A 21,128-nucleotide genomic window follows, 5' to 3' on the forward strand; every position below is an offset into this window, starting at 1 on the left:
TCAATCAAATACCCAGACAGAGTTTACACCTTAGTTTAACTGTAACTAGGAGATAGATTCAGTTCATAGCATTTCCCTGTTTGCTGGTCTGGGGAGAAGATTTTTTGATCAGGAGCTTCAGCGACATTGGAAAGAAAAGGTAGAAGAGGTGAGAAGTAGCTGAAATGTGTTAAATATGTATTTGGAGTTAGTACTAGCTTTACCCTGTTTTATGTCTGGGTGTTTTGCCCTGAAACATGAAGCATGATTGAAATCATCTAATTAAGGCTGAGCCACCTCTAGTAATGAGAGAAGTAGCATAATACAGGAGAGTCTAGGTGGATTGGTAACCAATGATAAGTACCATAAATGCTGAAAACTATTTTTTGGATACTTTATGAAAAAACTGTGAATATTTTAGTGGCTTTTTTCTGTCATAATGAAATTTTAGATAGTACACGTTGATCAAATTGACTTTATCCTTTGTTTATGCAGTGAAAACAAGTTGTGAGAAGAAAACTGCAGAATCTGTTTAGGACATCTTTAAAATTTCCCAAAATGCTGATAGAAGTTAAAAGCTGAATTAGTCCAGTATTAGGCAGTATAACTGCCTCTTAATTTTTCTCTTTTAGTAATTATAAAAACTTCAGTGTGATATGTGTACATGGTTTTTAAAAAATCACATAGTATCCAGAAGCTTAATGAAAAAAGCAATATTTCTCTCCTTCTCCACTTTAGCCAGTCTTTTCTAATCTGAACAGGTTACTAAGTGTCTTTAGAATTATCATACAGAGATTTTTTTCATCATCTTCTGGGATTGGGACTGTTATTTCTTGGATAACTTATTTTCTTTTTTCTTAGTTTGCTCTCATATTTAGCAGAAATATATCATTAATTTACTTCCTAAGAGAGGGCAAATGGATGGTACTTTTTTTCCTAGCTGATATGTCTTTGAAATCTCTTATCTACTTTCATATTTAGTTTATATTAATAGTTTGGCAGGGGTGGAATACTTTGGCTGGTATAGAAATGAGTTTTTCCTTAGAAATTTGAAGTCATTACTTTTCTAGGATCCAGTTTAGCCACTGAGAAAAGTCTTCTACATTCTAATCCATTTTACCTTGTGTTTTGTATGCTTTTAATCTCTCTGGGAGATTTTTAGTCTTTTATTTCTGGCATTCTGCAGTTTCAGTGATGTCCTGGGATTTAAATTTTGTTGTACTTCTTCATTTTCCACTTAATGTATTGGTAATCACTGAGTTTCATGAAGATTCATGTAGTGTGAAATTTCCTTACGTCATTTCTATGATTATTTTACTTATCCTGTTTTCTCTGGGTGTCTGAGTGTATCTTTCTGGAATTCTTGGAAATCCAAACTAGAACTTATGAGTTAAGTTTTCAGTCTTTCTTTCTTTCATATTTTCCTTTTCTTTGAGTTTGATTACATTTTCTGGTGTATTTCCTCACCTTCATATTCCAGCTCCCTGTTTCTGTTGAATTATTTACCTTTGCAGTTTTATTTTCAGTTTCTAAGAGCTCTTTATTGTATGCCTTTCCTTTTTCATATCATTCAGTTCTTATTTTGTCTTATTTTGTTAGTAAATATATTAAGTAGCTTGTTTCTGTTCTGTTTTGTTAAGATTTCTCAAGTTCCTTACATTATTATCTCTTTCTAAATGGTCATTTTGTTTTTTGTGTTTTAGTTTCTCTTTCTTTTGGAATATTTCTTCAGATATATAATGAGTCTTTGTTGTTTATTAATATTTAAGGTTAAAGGGTAAAAAAGTTGATTCAGGACTCTTTACACATGGGTTGGTCTTGTCACTTTACAGTGACACATGAATGTTAGTGGACCCTCAGTACTTAACTAAGTAGAGTGTTTTTCCTTCTCAGGTTGTTACTGTTTCTCCAGAGAAGAAATTTCTGCTTTTTTTTCTTCTTGGAATAGAGTTAGAAGACTGAGAATCTATTCTTGCCTTATGCAGACTTCCAGTTAATTCCCATATTTCTCACTCACATGAGCATGAGTGGTTTTGGTCATCCATTTTCTTCACTCTTAGTTCATTATTTTCCCTGTTTGCTTTTATCATATTATCACATTCAGCGTCTGTTTTAACCTTGGAGTGAGAAATGAAAAATCTAATGTGGAGTAGTGAGAAGTACATGATGGTATCTCTTTGATATTTTTCTTTGGGATTACAAAATATTTGATCTTGATGATTCATACCTGTCTAGCTATTTGATCCTGGTGATTCATACCCTGTCTCCCTGGCATGAGCATGAGTGTTTTATGAACTATCAGGTATGCCATACAAATGTTTTGTTTTGTTGTTTCCTCTCAGCTCCAGTGTTGAGAATAAAACCAGTAGTGTGTCTCTCACATAATTCTCTTGTCTGTCGGTCTGTCTCTCTCTCTCTCTGTCTCTGTGTGTGGGGGGAATGGGTGCATGGGTGCAGTGCCGGGTGGATGGACCATTTACTGCAGTAGCATCCTGGATGAGTGCACTAAAAGTTGAGGAGCTGCTGAATGATTGCCACCTGGTGGCAGAGAACCACAAAAAAGTCAGGGAACTCAAGGTTCTCTATCCCCAACTTTTTTCATCATAACAGGAAAAATAAGTTCATGAAATATACGTAAAAAGAGCGTATACAGTTTAAGGGTACCTTTTAATGAATAACATGACCCAGTTTTATACTCACCACCCAGGTTAAGGAATGAGACATTAAGAAGTGTTCATTTTCATTCTTCATTGCAGTATGTTCCCTTTCCAGAATCTAGTATTCCCTGCATTTCGTTTTCTGTTAATTTTTGGCCATCTCTGTTGGCTCACCTGGTTAAGTATCTGCCTGCAGTGCAGGGGACCCAGGTTCTTCTCCTGGATTGGAAAGATCCCCTGGGGAAGGGAATGGCAACCCACTCCAGTATTCTTGACCTGGAGAATATTATGGACAGAGGAACCTGGCAGGCTACAGTTCATGGGGTCACAGAGTTGGACACGACTGAGTGACTAACACTTTCACCGTCTGTGTCCCTATAAATATACTAGTTTTGTCTCTTAGAACTTTATATAAATGAAATTATACTGTAAGTATTTCTCTGTGAATTGCTTCTTCCATTCAGCGTTTTCTTTAAGGTTCTTTAATATTTAGTTCTGCTTCATTAATTTTCATTTTTGTAGTGTCCAATTCTGAGCAGTTTCTTTCTCCATTTTACTATTGATGTCCATTTTGGTTCTTTCCAGGGTTTTTTTTTGCTATGACAGATATTATTGATATGAAGTATTCCTGGTATACATGTATGAAAATTCTTCTGGAATAACTAACTAGGAGTGGAATTTCTGTGTCTTGGGGCATAGAAATATTCCAGAAATACAAAACTATTTTCCAAAATTGTTCAATCTGTTTCACTCTCTTCAAGTAGTAAATGCTTTTTTGCATTATTCCGCATCTGAGCAACACTTGGTATTATCAGACTTCTTAATTTTTGTCATGTAATGGGACTCTAGTAGTATTTAGTTGTGGCTTTATTCTGCATTTCAAAATCAGGAAATTCTGAAACATTGACATATTACTACCATTTAATCCTCAGAGCCCATTCAGATTTTGCCCTTTGTCCTGGTGTAGTATTTTTTTATAACAAAAAGATCTGGTTTACCATCACATGTTGCTTTTAAAAGTTGTCACGTTTTTGTAGATTTCTTCAAACTGTGGTACTTGCTCAGTTTTCTTTTCACTTCGTTGACCATAATATATTTACTCTTTTAACCAATTCTCCTGACTATAATCAGCTTCTCACTGCCTCTCCTGTACACTTGACCTCCTCACCCCTCCAGGATTCTGAATCTCCATGCCTGGCTCCTCTCCCGTGCACACCTTCCTCACCCTACGTGGCCTCTGACTCCTTGTCAGCCTCGTGGATTCTGAGACTCCACGCCAGTCTCCTCTTCCTGTGGATGCCGCTTCACTCTGCTTGGCCTTGACACTACAGATGTCAGTCGATGCCTGCACGTGGGTGCCGTCTTAACCCTACTTGGGTCTGACACCTGACACCGGGCCTTTTCCTGCAGAGATACCCTCTTCCTGCTGCTTGAGCTCTGGTAGCTCTCTGAAGGCCCTCCTGTGGGAGTGTGCCCACTCCACGCCACTCTGCTTAGACTTAGAGCCCACACCAGGCTGCACATATATCCTCCTCATTCTATTCAGATTTGACTCTGGTATCAAATTGTTCTCCCATCCCCTCTGTGTATGCCCTTTTCAGTCTTCTAAGCTCTGACATGCCTTGGTAAGCTGGCCACCAGCAGGGACCTGTTGTTCAACCTCCTTAGATTCTGAAACCCTGTGCTGGGCTGTCCTTTTTGGTTGGAGACGTATTTATTTATTTATTTTTGCCTCATTCAGGAAGATAAAGGAAAGTGAGGAGAAAAAAGAAGCAAATTTTAAAAAAATGATTGACTTCATCAAGATAGAATTTGCCTTCAAATGAAGTGTGCCTATTTTAAGTATATAATTTGAGTTTTGATGAATATATACAGCTGTGTAACCACTACCACAACAATCAAGATATAGGACATTTCTGTCACTGCTAAAATTTCTCATGTCCCTTTGTAATCAGTCTTCTCTCAAACCTGGCCCAGGCAGCCATTGCTCTGCTTTCTGTTACTAAGGTTTTGTCCTTTCTAGAATTTCATCTGAAAGGTTTGTCTTCCTCTAAACTATACAATGTGTGCTTTTTTGTTGCTGGATTTTTTCACTTACCATAATGATTTTGATACTCATCTGTGTTTTGTGAGTTTCAGTTTATTACTTTTTATTGTTGGATAACATTCCATTATGTGTGTGTGTGTATACCACAGTTTTATTTTCACCCATTTACTTGTTGATAGACATTTGAGTTATTTTTAGTTGTGGGTTAATTGAGACAATAAGTTTCCAGAATAATGATGAAAGTTAATGATAATAGATGTATTCAAAAATTAGAATTTGAATTCAGGACATTTTTTCCACTTGTCTGTTGTGTGATCTTGGATAAGTTAAATTACTTAAACTTCTTATGCCTAGATTTCCTCATAAAAGAAGTAGAAATTATAGTAGCTCCTGTTTCAGGACTGTTGTAAAGAAAACGAGGAAATTTAGATCAAGTGCTAAGCATAGTGTCTGATGCATAGAAAGCAGTTAATAATGTTAGCTGTTATATTACTGACAGTAGCAACATCAATAATGATAAAAATGTGGTCAAGAATTTTTAATTACTGGTAGTGCTTATAATTTTATGTAGCTGCCTAAAAAGCTAATTCTTTCTACTTTAGAATCCATGGATTGTTATTTTATCATTCAATATACTTTATTAAGCACTTGTTGAGTTTTAAGGATTGTGCTGGTAATGAAGATAAAAAGAAGGAAGATGTAATTCTTCTCCTGTGTCTAGTACATTGTTCTTAAAACTATGTGTTACAGCTGGTTAGTAGATTTTGAAATAAATTTTGTCCATCATAACTATTTTTCCTAATAAAGTAGAATAGTATAGAAACTATGCTGTGCTTAGTCACTCAGTCATGTCCAAATCTTTGCGACCCCATGGACTTAAGCCCACCAGGCTCCTCTGTCCACGGGGATTCTCCAGGCAAGAATACTGGAGTGAGTTGCCATGCCTTCCTCCATGGGATCTCTCCTAACCCAGGGATCGAATCCAGGTCTCCCACACTGTACGCATGTTCTTTATAGTCTGAGCCACCAGGGAAGCCCAAGAGTACTGGAGTGGGTAGCCTATCCCTTCTCCGGGGGATCGTCCCGACCCATGAATTGAGCCAGGGTCTCTTGCTTTGCAGGCAGGTTCTTTACCAGATGAACTACCAGGGAAGCCAGTAAACCAGATGGTTTGAAGAGTTAAATATTTTTTTAAATGTGGAAAGATTAGAAGAAATCTACAACTAGTATTTTTAAATGTAAAAATAAACCTATAGAAAAAGGTATCTATATGTACAAGTTGAACACTTAGGTTTAATAAAAAAGTTTAAACTGATGAAATTTATAAATAAGGTTTGCTTAGAATATTACAGATTTTAGCCATATATAACAATGTTCTAGTTAATTTGAATGTCAGTAAAATTTTTCTATTTTGAGAATGTCTTTGCCCCAAGCATCTGTGAGGATCAACTCATTTCTTAAACTTATTGAAAATCAGACTTTATATTTTTATAATCTTTCCAAATATAGTTTGAGTCTTTTGATTTTAAATCCCATAGGTGAATTACAGCATTACTCAAAAATTTATCTTAGCGCACATTCTACAGTTTGTGTGATGTGATAGGATGTTCGTCCATTTACTTCTGCTTTTTAAAAAAGTGACTTATGAAAAGAAAATGAAAAAAATCTCTCCTCTTCCTCCACTCCCTTTCCTAGGATGCCTCTTGTGATTGTATTGTAGCATATCAGAAACACAAGAGAGCTTTGTTGACATCACTAATGCTGCTTGTCAGCAGAGATTGGTCAGTGCTGCCAGGCTTTTGGTTAGTTCATTTCAAGTGTCCATGTCCGTTGCAGCTGCTTTGGAACTTATAGGAAGATCCCAGTTTTTGCAAACTAATGGAAGACCCACCTGGGTAAGATGGAATTTGTTATAGGGTTTGCTACATATTGATATGTGAAGAGTTTAAATATTGAAACAAAAGTTTACTTTAATGCTTTGTTGAAAAAGAAAAATGGTAGATGGTGGAATTCTTCCTCTTAGAACAGAGGAAGGTTTACCTGTCTTTTTGAATCTTTAATAAAATGCTAATGACACAAGAGTTAATCAACTTAAGGTTAATTGCATTCAGAGCTCAGAAATCCTAACTAGGACTTCCTTGGTGGTCTAGTGGTTAAGACTTTGCCTTACAATGCAGGGGTCATGGGTTCCATTCTTGGTCAGGGAACTAAAATCTCACATGCCTCATGGCCAAAAACCCAAAATATAAAGTGCAAGCAATATTGTTACAAGTTCAACTAGAACCCACAGAAACTGCTGAAACACTTCTCTTAATAAAGCAACTAGAATACTTGGATAATCAGTTAGCTATGAATTGTTTACTTTTGTGCAGCGGTGTGTTATAGTTTTTATGTTTTTGCATCTATGCATTTATTAAATATGTTTATATAAAATGCTTAGAACAGTGCCCAACACTGGTCAATAAACATTAGCTCCTGAGGTGGTGCTAGTGGTAAAGAACCTGCCTGCCAATTCAGGAGACATAAGAGACACGGGTCAGGAAGATCCTGACCTGATCCTGGGTCAGGAGGATCCCCTGGAGGAGGAAATGGCAACCCACTCCAGTATTTGTGCCTGAAATCCTATCGACAGGGGAGCCTGGTGGGCTATAGTCCATGGGGTCACAGAGTCAGCCATGACTGAAGTGACTGAGCACGGTGCTAGTGTGTGTAGTGTGAAGCATGGTTGTTATTCAGTGATTCTTAAAAAGGGAATGTTTTCTGTACGTTTTATGATTCTCCCCCACCACCCCCAAAGCTTAAAAGGACTTCTCTCAAAGTGTTTCCTAATTTTGGCCTGAATACTTTTCATCTAAGTCAAGGTTTTATAGAGAGTACTACTATTATTTAGTGTCAAAGTTATTTGGAGGGTATGTGGTTTTATTATAGATAGAATTGGAGATTATATTCATGATGTTTAAACTTTGGTGCCTTGATGGAAATAATAGCCTTTTCTTTCTTTGATCTCTTGAATCTATACTATTAGCCTGTTAAAAATTGGAAGGCTCTGAGACATGCCTTTGAAACATGTGGTTGTTCAGTCGTCCAGTTGTGTCTAACTCTTAGCGATATGCCAGTAACTTAAACATTGATGAATCCCAGTTGTCTTGGGCCATGCTATAGATTTATTTTATTTAGAATAATTTTTTTAATTTTCAAAAATGCAGGTTTGGTATACAAGACTTCTTTTTTAATTAATTTCTAATCTGGCGGCTCAGCAGTAAGAAAAAAAACCCCTGCAGTGCAGGAGCTAATGGGATCGATCCCTGGGCTGGGTATATCCTTTGGAGAAGGAAATGGTAACCCACTGTAGTATTCTTGCCTGGGAAGTCACACGGACAGAGGAGCTTGGCGGGCTACAGTCTATGGGGTTGCAGAGAGTCAGACACGACTTAGCAACTAAATAACAACAAATCTTAAAACTTTAAGTAAAGAATAATGTCTATGGGATATAAATTCTTTGGAATGTGTTGATATTTCCTTTGTGTCCTAAAGCAAAACTTCTGAAACTTTTGAAAACTTTTCCTTTGGCCATATAGTAAATATATTTTAGCCCTTTTAGATAAGAGGCAAAATTGATGTTGTATTTGTTGTTCAGTCACTCAGTCATGTCCGCCTCTTTCTGACCCAGTGGGTTGCAGCTTGCCAAGCTTCCCTATCCACTATCTCCAGCTTCTGTCGCCCCCTACTCTTCATGCCTCTAATCTTTCCCAGCATCAGGGTCTTATTCACTGACTCAGCTGTTTGTATCAAGTGGCCAAAGTATTGGAGCTTCAGCTTCAACACCATTCAGTGAATATTGAGGGTTGATTTTCTTTAAGATTGACTGGTTTGATCTCCTTGCAGTCTAAGGGACCCTCAAGAGTCTTCTCTTTTGAATAATACAGTTGGAAAGCATCAATTCTTTGGCAGTCAATCTTCTTTATGGTCCAACTCTCACATCCTTACATGACCACTGGAGAAATCATAGCTTTGACTATATGGGCCTTTGTTGATAAAGTGATGCCTCTGCCTCTTAATACACTGTCTCAGCTTGTCATAGCTTTTCTTCCAAGGAGCAAGCATCTTCTAATTTCATGGCTGCAGTCACTGCATCCAGTAACATGCTGATGATAGAGCTCAAGAAAATAACGTCTATCACTGTTTCCATTTTCTTCCCCATCTGTTTGTCATGAAGTGATGGGACCAGATGCCATGATCTTAGTTTTTGGAATGTTGAATTTTAAGCCAGCTTTTTCACTCTCCTCTTTCAACCTTCATCAAGAGGCTCTTTAGTTCCTCTTCACTTTGTGCCATAAGGGTGGTGTCATCTGCATATCTGAGGTTATTGATATTTCTCCCAGCAGTCTTGATTCCAGCTTGTGATTCATCCAGCCCAGTGTTTCACATGATATACTCTGCATATAAGTTAAATAAGCAGGGCATCAATATACAGCCTTGATGTACTCCTTTCCCATTTTGAACCAGTCCGTCGTTCCATGTCTGGTTCTAACTATTGCTTCTTGACCTGCATACAGATTTCTCAGCAAACAAGTAAGGTCGTCTGCTAGTCCCATATCTTTAAGAATTTTCCGTGGTTTATTGTGATCCACACAGTCAAAGGCTCGAGTGTAGTCAATAAAGCAGAAGTAGATTTTTTTCTGGAATTCTCTTGCTTTTTCTGTTATCCAGCAGATGTTGGCAATTTGATGTCTGGTTCCTCTGCCTTTTCTAAATCCAGCTTGTACATTTGGAAGTTCTAGGTTTATATACTGTTGAAGTCCAGCATGAAGAACTTTGAACATTATCTGCTAGTGTGTGAAGTAAACCTGTGAGTTGTATGGTAGTTTGCAGAATCTTTGGCATTGCCCTTCTTAGTAGTAGTATACTGTATACATATGTCATAGCCTGTTTATCTGTTTAGCAGTTGAAGGATATTTGTGTCTTTTTCCAGTTTTTGGCAGTTATGAATAAAGCCACTATAAACATTCGTGCACAGATTTTCATGTGAGGATGTTTTAATTTCTCACCTGGGCACGGGAATGCTGGGTGATAAGTATATATCTAACTTCTTGGGAAATCACCAAGCTGTTTTCCAAAGTGGTTATTTGATTTTGTATTCCTACCATGATTAAGGAGAGTTCCAAGTATTCTGCATCCTGGTCCACACTGATATTGTCAATATTTTTCAAAAGCCCTTCCCATAGGTATGCATTGGTATCTCACTCTGGTTTTAATTTGCATTTGCCTAATGACTAATGACATTTAGCATCTTTTCTTATGCTTATTTTCCAATTGTGTATCTTCTTTATGAAGTGTCTATTTTTTTTTTTTTGAAGTGTCTATTTTTTTTGCTAACAAAATTTTTGTTTTATTTTTGATTATTGATAGTTCTTTATATATATGTTTTTTATCAGTTATGTAAATAATGAGACAAATGGATATTGAAAAAATTGAATGTACTTTTTGGGCAAGTATTTAAAATTTGAGTTAATGAAGTCAGTTAAAACAATAGGTTTTCACATTATCATTATTTTTGTTGTTGCTCTTGTTAAAAGTAGTCACTTTATAAATGCCTTTTGCCTGTTTTGGTGATGGTTTGCAGTTGTCAAAAAACCTGCTTGGCTTCATTGATTTCTTTTTTTTCCCTGCATGTTTTAAATTGGCTTCACTGATTTCTGTTTCTTGATTTTCAGTTTCATTAATTTCCATACTCTTATTTTCATCTTTCTGTTTGTGCTGGCTTTATTTTGCTCCAGTTATGGATTTGACAACTTTGCTTTAATATAAGTATCTGATACAGTAATTTTTCCTTCTAAGCACTGCTTTAATTGTGTTCCACAGATTTTAATATGTGGTTTCATTTTCCTTTCAACTCAGATGGCAACCCACTCCAGTACTCTTGCCTGGAAAATCCCATGGACAGAGGAGCCTGTTAGGCTACAGTCCATGGGGTTGCAAAGAGTCGGACACGACTGAGTGACTTCACTTCACTTCAAAATATTTTCTTATTTACCTTGGTACTTCTTTTGACCCATGGATCAAAGAAGTTTCTTGTGTTTGAAGATTTTTTTTCTGGTTTTGATTCTCTATTTAACATTCTATTATGTTCAGAGAGCACATTCTATTTTCTATTCTTTTAAATTGAACTATTCAAATATGTAGGTTCATGTCTTTCACCAGATATGCAGTGTATTTATCCATTATTTCTTCAAAAGTTTTTGCCCCGAGCCCTATCTTCTATGACTTCAGTGATATAAATATTAGATCTCTTGTTATTGTCCTGTAGCTCCTGCACCAAGCTCTGTTTTTTACCCCTCCCCCAACTTGTTTTCTCTTTATTGTTCAGATTGGATTTCTGTTGATCTGTCTTTATGTTCAATCTGTAACTCAAATGCTGATACTGTATTTAGTCTAAGTACCATAGTATTTAGTGAATCTAGTATCTAATGCATCTAGTGCATTAAAATTTTTTGGTTATTGAATCTTTGCAGTTCTAACATTGTCATTTTCTGCTTTGTGTGTTGTCTTTGCTGAGACTTTCTGTTCCCTTTAAGAGTTCACCCTTACTTTTGGAGAATTTTTATAATGGCTCTATTAAAATCTCTTGTAGTTAGTTTTAATTTTTTTTTGTCATTTAATTTTAACTTTTTAATTTTGTCATTGATGTTAATTGGCTTTTTCTGTGCTTCTTGAGGTTTTCTTTCTTTGTACATTGAGTATTGGATTATATCTTAGATGCTTGAATGTTGTATTATGAGACTCTTAATATTGGTTTTTTTTTTTTTCTTATTTTTTTTTCTCTTAATATTGTTTAAATGAAAATATTGTTTTCCATTTAAAACAAAAATATTGTTTATGGAAAATGTTGATTTTTTTTTTTTTTCTTTTAAGCAGATAGATTATTTAGTTGGGATCACATGGCAAGTTCTGATTAGCCACCTTTGGGTTGTGGTTGTAATGTCAGTTGTTTCCAAAGCCTTTGTCGTGCCTTCCAGGTCTGTTTTGAGTGTATACTTTCCAGTGGCCAGCTTGGGACTTAGGCATTGTGGTCTTGGTTTATTTCTCAAACTCTTTGAAATGCTTCTTAGGATCAGATCCAAGCAAGTGTTATGCTCAGGAGTGGTGAACCTAGATATTTATATATAATTTTCTAGAGTTACTTTCTTCATGACATCCTGGTATTTTCTATTTCTATGGGCTTGCCTTTTTTCCTCTACGGTGAAAGTTCCTGTTCTAGTGCACACCCACAACTAAATCCATGTCCAAGGCAAAGCAGTGTGAGCTTGTGTTGTCTCCTTTTCCTTGGGGTTCCTGCTTTGCAGTAGGCAGGAAGGTATTGTAGAGGTTGGAAAATAAGTCAAGTTTTATAGTTCCTCTTTTATCAAATATATACTTATATATAGGACTAGCCTTGTTATTTTTTTTTTTTTAACTTTTAAAAGATTTTGTATTGGGGTATAGCTGATTAATATTGTTGCGTTAGTTTCAGATGAACAGTGGAGGGACTCAGCCATCCATATACATGTATCCATTCTCCCCCAGATTCCTCTCCCATCCAGGCTGCCACATAACCAGAGTTCCATGTGCTATGCAGTAGGTTATCCGAATTATATAGTTGGTTATCTGTTTTAAATATAGCAGTGTGTACAGGCAACCATAGTTCATTCTCTAAGAATCTCTTTTTCTTTTTTTAGGTAAGTTCCTTTGTATAATTTTTTTTTTTTTTAGATCCCACATACAAGTCATTGTCGAATGACATTTTTCCTTCTCTGTCTGACTTACATCACTCATTATGACAGTCTTTAGGTCCATCCATATTGCTGCAAATAGCGTTATTTCATTCTTTTTAATGGCTAATACTCCGCTGTATATGTGTACCACATCTTCTTTATCCATTTCTCTGTCAAAGGACATTTACGTTGATTACATGTCTTCGCTATTGTAAACAGTGCTACAGTGAACATTGGGGTGCATGTATCTTTTCAGATCATGTTTTTCTCCAGATATACGCCCAGGAGTGGGATTGCAGGGTCATATGGTAGATCTGCTTTTAGTTTTTTAAGGAGCCTCTATACTATTCTCTTTAGTGGCTGTACCAATTTACAATCCCACCAACAGTGTAGGAGGGTTTCCTTTTCTCCACATCCTCTCCAACATTTATTATTAGTGTATTTTTTGATGATAGTCATTCTGGCTGGTGTGAGGTGATATATCATTGTAGTTCTGACTTGCAGTTCTCTAATAATTAGCTATGTTGAACATCTTTTCATGTGCCTCTTGGTCATCTGTATGTCTTTGGAGAAATTTCTGTTTCGTTCTTCTGCCCATTTGTCAGTTGAGTTGTTTGTTTTGGTATTGTTAAGTCTCCTGAGCTGTTTGTAAGTTTTGGAGACTAATCCCTTGTTGGTCACATCATTTGCAAATATTTTCTCCTAATCTGTGGGTTGTCTTTTCGTTTTGTTTTTTGTTTTCTTTGCTGTGCCAAAGCTTTAGAGTTTAATTAGGTCCCATTTGTTTATTTTTGTCTTTATTTCCATTATTCTGGGAGTTGGCTGGAAAAGGATATTGCTGCGATTTATGTCAGAGTGTTCTGCCTGTGTTTTTCTCCAGGAGTTTAGTAATATCTGGTCTCACATTTAGGTCTGTAATCCACTTTGAGCTTACTTTTGTGTGTGGTGTTAAAGAATGATCTAATTTGTTTCTTTCTTCTTTGTTTTTGTCTGTAGACGTCTGGTTTTTAGGAATGGCTCTGTCTTTATAGTTCAAGGCAGAGATAAAGTTTACTAAAATGAGTCTTGTATATTCCTTATTTTTTTTAAAATCATTTTTAATGTGTTCTGTAAACACTTGTTACTCATTAGGATGATGCATTCTTTCTCAGGTCGAATCCTTAATGTCTATGGCATTACCAATAAAAATGTAATTTATCTCTGCTGAAAATTTGACAAATGCTAATACTTCACTGTCAGTCACTCTCACTTGTTGTGTTTTTCTAAATACTCATTCCTAGGCCCCATCACTAGAGTTTCTGATTCAGTAGGTATATACAGTACCATAAATAAAGAAGAAGATGATCTGTATACTTGTGCCTTTTAGCACTTCTGTTCCAGTGTAGGAGATTGCCATGTCTGGGAGATTTCCTTCAGGACGGATAGGTGCTGTGGTAGTGCTCCTTGAAGGCTGTTGATTCAGTGGGTATCACAGGGCAGCCAGGTACCATCTGAACAAATAAGATATTGAGCTGCAGTTGTACTGCATTGATCAGAGTCTAGGTCCCTCACCATCATCCCAGGCATATTCTTTTCTAGTTCATCTTTTTTAAGGTTGTCTGTGAATCATTGGACATGCCATGTTTTATCTGATTATTCCTAAACTATTTCAGTAAGGGGTAGGACTTAATGATACTCTGTTGTTTTTTTAAAAATTGGGTTTAAGGACAAAAACTTTAATTTTTTCAATTTTTAAAATTCAGGTATAGCGTATATCCGGTGAAGTGCTTGAGGTGTACCAGTCTTAAGTGTAAAGCTTGTACTTTTCACTTGTATGTACCCGTGTAACTGCCATACAGAGAGGACATAAAACATTTCCAGCATCTTTATGGGTTATAATGCACTTTACTGTAAATAACCGCTTTCTCCTAAGTCAGCCACTGTTGTGATTTTTAGCACCATAAATTAATTTTACCTCTTCTCAAACTTGATAAAGTCATGCAGTATGTATACTCATGTGTCTTGTTTTTAATCAAATGTTTTCTGTGGTCAGATCTTTTTGAGTCATTTAATATTATTGTTTCTGACTCCTTTGTACTCAAAGCACCAGATCTGATTCAGATCAGGTTTGATTTGACTTTTATTTTACATTTTTCCTAGGTGAAGTAATCTTAACATTTTTAAGGAATTGTGCCATATTTCTTTTCCCATTCTAAAACTTTCAGTGGCTTTCTCACCATCAACTTACATAGTGAATGTTCCACAAAATATTCTTTCTTGAACTCTGTTTCCTCTTCTGTGTTTGTTTCTATCAGTGCATGGAGGTAAAAAGGAGATTTCTAAAATCTTAATTTATTACCATTCTAGCATTTGGTCTGGGGTGAGTTCAGGTTGAGCAGAATGTCTGCAGTTAATTGTATTACTCTTGCGTTTTCCTTTTCTTTCTGACAGCATGATGGAAGTGGTTCATTGCATGATGTTCAACTCTCATTGCCATCTAGTCCGGAACCAGAAGATGGTGATCAAATATGCAAGGTACGATGACTAGGTAGTCATGCTGAATTTTAAAAAAAGTCTTTTTATTACTAAAATTATAAGGCAGTAATAAAACTTCTAATAATAAATATATTTAAACATGCAATTTTGTTATCTTTGGTTTTGGTCAGATTTGCTTTTCATTTTTACTCACTTTTTAAATTAAATTTATATCCCTGTGGTACTTTGAGTTTGTTTTATCAGTTGGATAGTCATCTGTCCCTGTATTAATATTGGTATAGGATTCTTTTTTAAAAATTAATTAACTAATTAAATCTTTTTTCCCCAGAATTATGAATAACAATTTAAAATATGACTACCAATAAAAACTAAAACTGTTAATAGGTACTTCTCATATATATGTGTGTGTGTGTGTGTATATATATATATATATATACATATATATATATATATATATATATAAAATCACAATATTGAAGAACTATTAGCTGAAAATGACATGTTTTTTTTTATGTTTAAAGATATATAGAATGCAGATGCATTTTCTACTTGAAGGTATATTTTTTTATAGTTCTCATCTTTAGTCTTGTTTTAGTTGAAGGAAGTTCTTTTTGTATCTTCCTGAATCACATATTTATTTCTTAAGGACATACAAGTATTCTTGTCTTTCCTAGTTGCAGGTAAAATTATTGTTTCCTTTCACATTTAGTTTTCAAAGTATTGTAGTCAGTGTGTTCTACTTGTCTCTGTAGTAACAGCCTCAAGATATTGGTGGCTTACAATAACAAAAGTTTCTTTCTTTTTTTTTGTTTGTTTTTAACAAAAGTTTATTTCTTATTATTTCTCATTATGTTGCATTTTGGTTGTAGATTAGTGAGACTTCATGTTTTTTCTTCTTTTTGGGATTCTGGATGAGGGACATGCTTTTTGTACCTGAGGGAAAGTAGTGTTGGCAGAATACATTGGTTGCATGTAACATAATGTTGCTTCCAAAACAGGTCAAATGACCAGGCTTGATATTAAGCGTCAGGGAAGCACAGTTTTCTCATAGAATATGGAGTGACTTTTGGGGAACAAAGTTATGTATAAAACACAAAATCAAAAAATATCAGATAATAGTCACATCTGGTTATCTGATCTTGGCTTTTCAGTGTGTTACCTACCTGTTCTTATATAAATTTCTTCCCATCTCCAGGTTTCCATCCTGTTGTGAGTATAATAATAGGTTTGCAGGAGGACATCTCTTTTTGAAAAACTTACTTGTGTACTCCCTTGAGAGCCATTGATTTAGATGATTTCTGGTTGTGTCTCAGTTGTTTTTGTTTGTTTGTTTGTTTTGTGATTGCTGCTTTAAAAGTAAAAATTGACTTTTTTCTAAATTTTTTTGTGAGAAGTTTTTTATATATAAATAAATTCTTTTTAAAGGAAAAATTTAATTCCAACCTTTTTTGCAGAACTAGTGTCTTTTTTTTCCCATCTTCCTTTAAAGTTTGTCTGTATGTTTAATACTATAAGATAGACATACCATGGATTTATTTCTTGGCCTCAGTGCCTTTCCTTTCAGGCAGATGTTTCCTAGTCTTTCTTCCTTCTTTTTGAGGTTAGATGCAGTTTCTCATTGGGCTTCCTACGTGGTGCCAATAGTCAAGAATCTGCCTTCCAGTGTAGGACATATAAGAGATGGGCTTCAATCCCTGGATCAGGAAGATCTCCTATGTGTAGGAAATGGCAATCCATTACAGTATTCTTGCTTGGAAAATTCCAAAGACAGAGGAGCCTGGCCACCGGGTCACAAACAGTCAGACACAACTGAGCACACATGCATGCAATAGCTCATACTTAATCTTTCTAGTGTACTAGACAGTCCTTCACTTTCATCAGCAAATCCTCAAATCTTCTCATTTAAGATGGTTTTGCAGTTCAATTTCAAGTGAAACAAATATTGTGACTTATACCATTACAACTTTAGGGCCTAAAATCTCCACTAGACCTGCCATGTCACCAGTCTCTCCTTTATCCCAGGACAGCTCCCTATCCCATGTCCTGATGAGCTGTTTCAGACATTGACTACTTGTCTCAATCCCTTTCTCAGTCCCTCTTCTCAGCTGCTGCATTTGCCTTGTGTTCATCTTTGCCTTTCTGCCTCCCAACTATCTGTGTCTGTGTCACTCTGATTTACTTTATTTCAGTTACAGGGAAAAGTGACCACTGTGCTGTGGAAGACTTCCCTTTCTTGTTCTCAGCTCTTATCTCCTTCTGCAGTGAAAGACCAAACTGTGTCTGCCTCCTCTCTCATGTCTCATTAGTATGCTTTCTTTACTTCCTCTTCATCCTCACTTTATAAATTTCTGTATGTTACCTATCCTAAATTCAGTAAATCAGACAAACCTTTCCTTGACTCTCTAGTTGTTGTGGAAACCTGGAAAAATACACGTTTGGCACGGCCTTTGTCATAAAAGCTTTATCCCTTGGTTTTTGTGTCAGTTCTTTCTTAATTCCCTTACCCTTAATATCCCCTCTCCTCCTCCATACCACCTGCTTGCCCACCTTTCTTGGATTCTTTTCTTTTTTAGAATGTAGGTTTGTATCTTTAGTCCAGTGTTCATTGAACTTTCTACTCTCATGATTTCATATGTAACATGTTGTGTTGTTAGTCGCTCAGTCATGTCCAGCTCTTTGCAACCCCATGGACTGTAGCCTGCCAGGCTCCTCTGTCCATGGAATTCTCCAGGCAAGAATACTGCAGTGGGTACCCATTCCCTTCTCCAGGGCATCTTCCCAACCCAGGGATTGAACCCAGGTCTTCATTGCAGGCAGACTCTTTACCATCTGATCCACCAGGGAAGCCCCAACACGGGTTTCCCATTGTGAGTGGGACGCATTGGAAATGTCCAGTGGACAACGAGATTACCAAATATGAGAGACAGTGATTTTTATATGTATCAATACAATCACTGTCTCTCATACTTGGTAATCTGGTTATCCACTGGACATTTCCAGTGTCCCACTCATAGTGGGACACTTCAAACACATCTCTCACAGATGTGTGTACTTCTAACAATATTTTTAAAACTGAAAAACATTTTTCTTTGGACATATTTCTCTTCCTTCATTCTGTTTCTTTCTGTTTACTATGTCATCCAAGCTAGAAATGGAGATGTCACTCTTGACTGTTCTTCTGTGCTCTTCTCTCACATGCAGTGAACTGCCAAAATCTCTTTTCCTCTTTCTTCTCCTCCCTATTATCACTCTCTTGGGTCAGGCTCCTGCTCTCACCTGGAGTACTGCAACATCTTGATAACCAGTTTCTTAGCCTAGGTTTGTTATCCTTGTCAAATATATCTTCCAAACAGCTGTCAAAGCCATCTCCAATGCAGATCTATCTGTTACTCCCTGGCTGAAGCATGCTTGATGTTCAGGCCCTCTGTGACCTGTCCCTTGCCTAGTTTACTAACCACATTGCTCCCTACTGTTCACCACAGCCTTCGTGTGACAGTATTACTGCTTATAATTCTCCAAATATGTTATGCTTGTCCCCATCTCTATTTTCTTACAGAATCCCTAAACCTAAAGTCAAAAGTTTGCCACACTGTGTTGTTAGAACTTCTTACTTACCCTTTAAAACCCCATTGGGGTTAACCATTTCCTGGTACGTTTTCCTTTTCCTATCTTTATGTGTAAAATCTTTAGAGCAGTGCTTATGATATAAATAATGCTATAAGCATGTTGGCTCTAAATGTTTTACCATACTCACATTTTGATTTCACTTTTGAGTTCTTTTTCTCTAATATCAGTAGAACCTAGCAGTGACTGAATGATGGCTGTATAGTATTCCATCAAGTTGGTACATTGTATTTCAGTTGTCCTCTTATAAGGCAGTTCTAAGTTTGTGAACTAGAAGATATCTTGTTATAGGTTTTCTTGTACTTGGGATCATTTCTTTGGCATAAGAGTTGCACAACTGAAACTGGAGTGCAAGTAATTTTTGTAACTGTTTTATATACAGGTGTATGTTTGAACAAAAATATAAATCTTTATGTCTGATAATGTACCTTTTTTCTGCAGTCTTATTAATCACATTGAGTACTCCGACTAATTTAACTCATGATTTGCAATCTATCTTTTTTTGGTCTTGATTTATGATTTTTTTTAAGTCCCTGAACATTTTTAAAATTCAACTGAAAGTCATTTTTTCATACATAATAAATAGTTCTTTGCCATTGCTGTGTGCATAACAACTGCAAAATTAAAAAAATATTTTCTTCTCTGTTGTTTCTTCCCCATTCTGATGCTTATTTGATACATCAGAGCCTTCATAAAATGTTTGTTTTTGATCTCTTATTAATGAGTTTGCAATATTTTTTGTTCCCAACCTATCTGAAGAAGATGGTATATTTTGCTCATTACCAACACATTATATTTGCTTATTTATTATTCTCTTTGGAAAGATGTATCATTTATGTGTATATTCTACAGATGACCCTTGAACAAGTTTTGAACTGCATGGGTCCACTTATACTTGGATTGTTAAAAAAATACTCTAGTGCTACATGGATCTGCAGTTGGTTGAATACAAGGATGTGAACCCTCTGGTTATGGAGGATGTGGAGCACTGACTAAAAGTTATACCCAAATCTTTTTACTTTGCATAGGGTGGACACCCCGAACACCTGTGTTGTTCAACAGTTAACTTTAATTTCCCTTGGCAGTACTATTTCATCAGTATATATTTCTGGATAATTAAATAGCAGTAAACAAAATGGTCTAACTATAAGATAATGATACCTTACATGTGACAATATAACTGAATTCCTGCTTACCTTGACAATAGATTTGTGTTCAGTTCAGTTCATTTGCTCTGTCGTGTCCGACTCTTTGCGACCCCATGAACTGCAGCATGCCAGGCCTTCCTGTCCATCACCAACTCCCGGAGTTCACCCAAACTCATGTCCATTGAGTTGGTGATGCCATCCAGCCATCTCATCCTCTGTTGTCCCCTTCTCCTCCTGCCCTCAATCTTTCCCTGGCATCAGGGTCTTTTCAAATAAGTCAGCTCTTCACATCAGGTGGCCAAAGTATTGGAGTTTCAGCTTCAACATCAATCCTTCCAATGAACACCCAGGACTGATCTCTTTTAGGATGGACTGGTTGGATCTCCTTGCAGTCCAAGGGACTCTCAAGAGTCCTCTCCAACACCACAGTTCAAAAGCATCAATTCTTTGGCGCTCAGCTTTCTTTATAGTCCAACTCTCACATCCATACATGACTACTGGTAAAACCATAGCCTTGACTAGACGAGGTTTGTTAATACCTGTTAATACTTTCAGGAATTTCTTTCTTTCTTTCTCTTTTTTTTAAATTTTGGGAAAGGGATTGGCCTTAATAGAAATTTCCTATAAACTAAGTTGACAGGATATTTATTCTTTGATTCAGGCAGTTCTTATGAAAGTAGCTCAAAGAAAAAGAATCTTCCTCGATACCCTTTCAGGCACATTTACCTTTCTACTGATTTCTGCACCAACCATGAAAATGACACTGTGCCTTTAATGATGCAGTTTCCTCTACTTGTGTCCTTCGTTTCCTCTGACAGGCAGCTCATATATTCCTTGAAATCTAGCTGAAGTTATTATTTTGTGTATAATTTATTTTACTTACGTGGTTTAGTTCCTCTTATCTTTGAAATGGGGATAATAGTAGCTACCTCAAAGTTGCAGTTGGAATCAATTACTTAGATACCCAAAAGTACTTAGCTCTTGGCACCTGATTAGTACTCAGTGAATGTTAGCTGTTGCTGCCCTTATTGTTCATTGTTTATGTGTCAGACTCCATTAAACTGTGAGTTCCTAGAAGACCAAACTGGGTTTTTTGTAATGGATAGATAGCTGGGATATTTAAGAAGAATCTTCATGTTAAATAAACAAACAGTTCATTGCTTAGTCTGCATCATTAATTTAACGTTTTTCATTAGTGTTTTAAAATACAATTAAATACTTCACATTGAATCTTTTAAAATATTTCAGAATGAAGATTTACTAAATGAAATAAAACAACTTAAAGAGGAACTAAAGAAAAAAGATGAAAAAATCCAACTATTAGAACATCAGCTTGTAAGTATTATAGTGTGGTATGTAAAGTGACACCTTTTCAAACTGGGCAATATATATATTTTCTGTAAAACTAGCAAGAATTGAAATTGGACTTTATTTTTTGGCTTTAAAA

The 21,128-nt window shown here is 36.1% G+C and overlaps 1 protein-coding gene across 7 annotated transcripts in view; it reads left to right on the forward strand.

Moving 5' to 3' along the window:
• The window catches only part of CCSER2 (coiled-coil serine rich protein 2), a 161,704-nt gene that overhangs the window by 90,170 nt on the left and 50,406 nt on the right, over positions 1-21,128 (forward strand). For all 7 annotated transcript variants that reach the window (XR_006345583.1, XM_043927108.1, XM_043927109.1 and 4 more), the window contains 2 exons: positions 14,865-14,948; positions 20,930-21,016. Coding sequence is in view for 6 of the 7 variants with exons in the window: in XM_043927108.1 (XP_043783043.1) it covers positions 14,865-14,948; positions 20,930-21,016 (171 nt within the window). In the remaining variant the exon portion in view is untranslated. The remainder of the gene's footprint in view (positions 1-14,864; positions 14,949-20,929; positions 21,017-21,128) is intronic.

The sequence above is a fragment of the Cervus elaphus genome, chromosome 15 (genome assembly GCF_910594005.1).
Source record: "Cervus elaphus chromosome 15, mCerEla1.1, whole genome shotgun sequence".
In the NCBI taxonomy this organism is placed as follows: domain Eukaryota; kingdom Metazoa; phylum Chordata; class Mammalia; order Artiodactyla; family Cervidae; genus Cervus; species Cervus elaphus.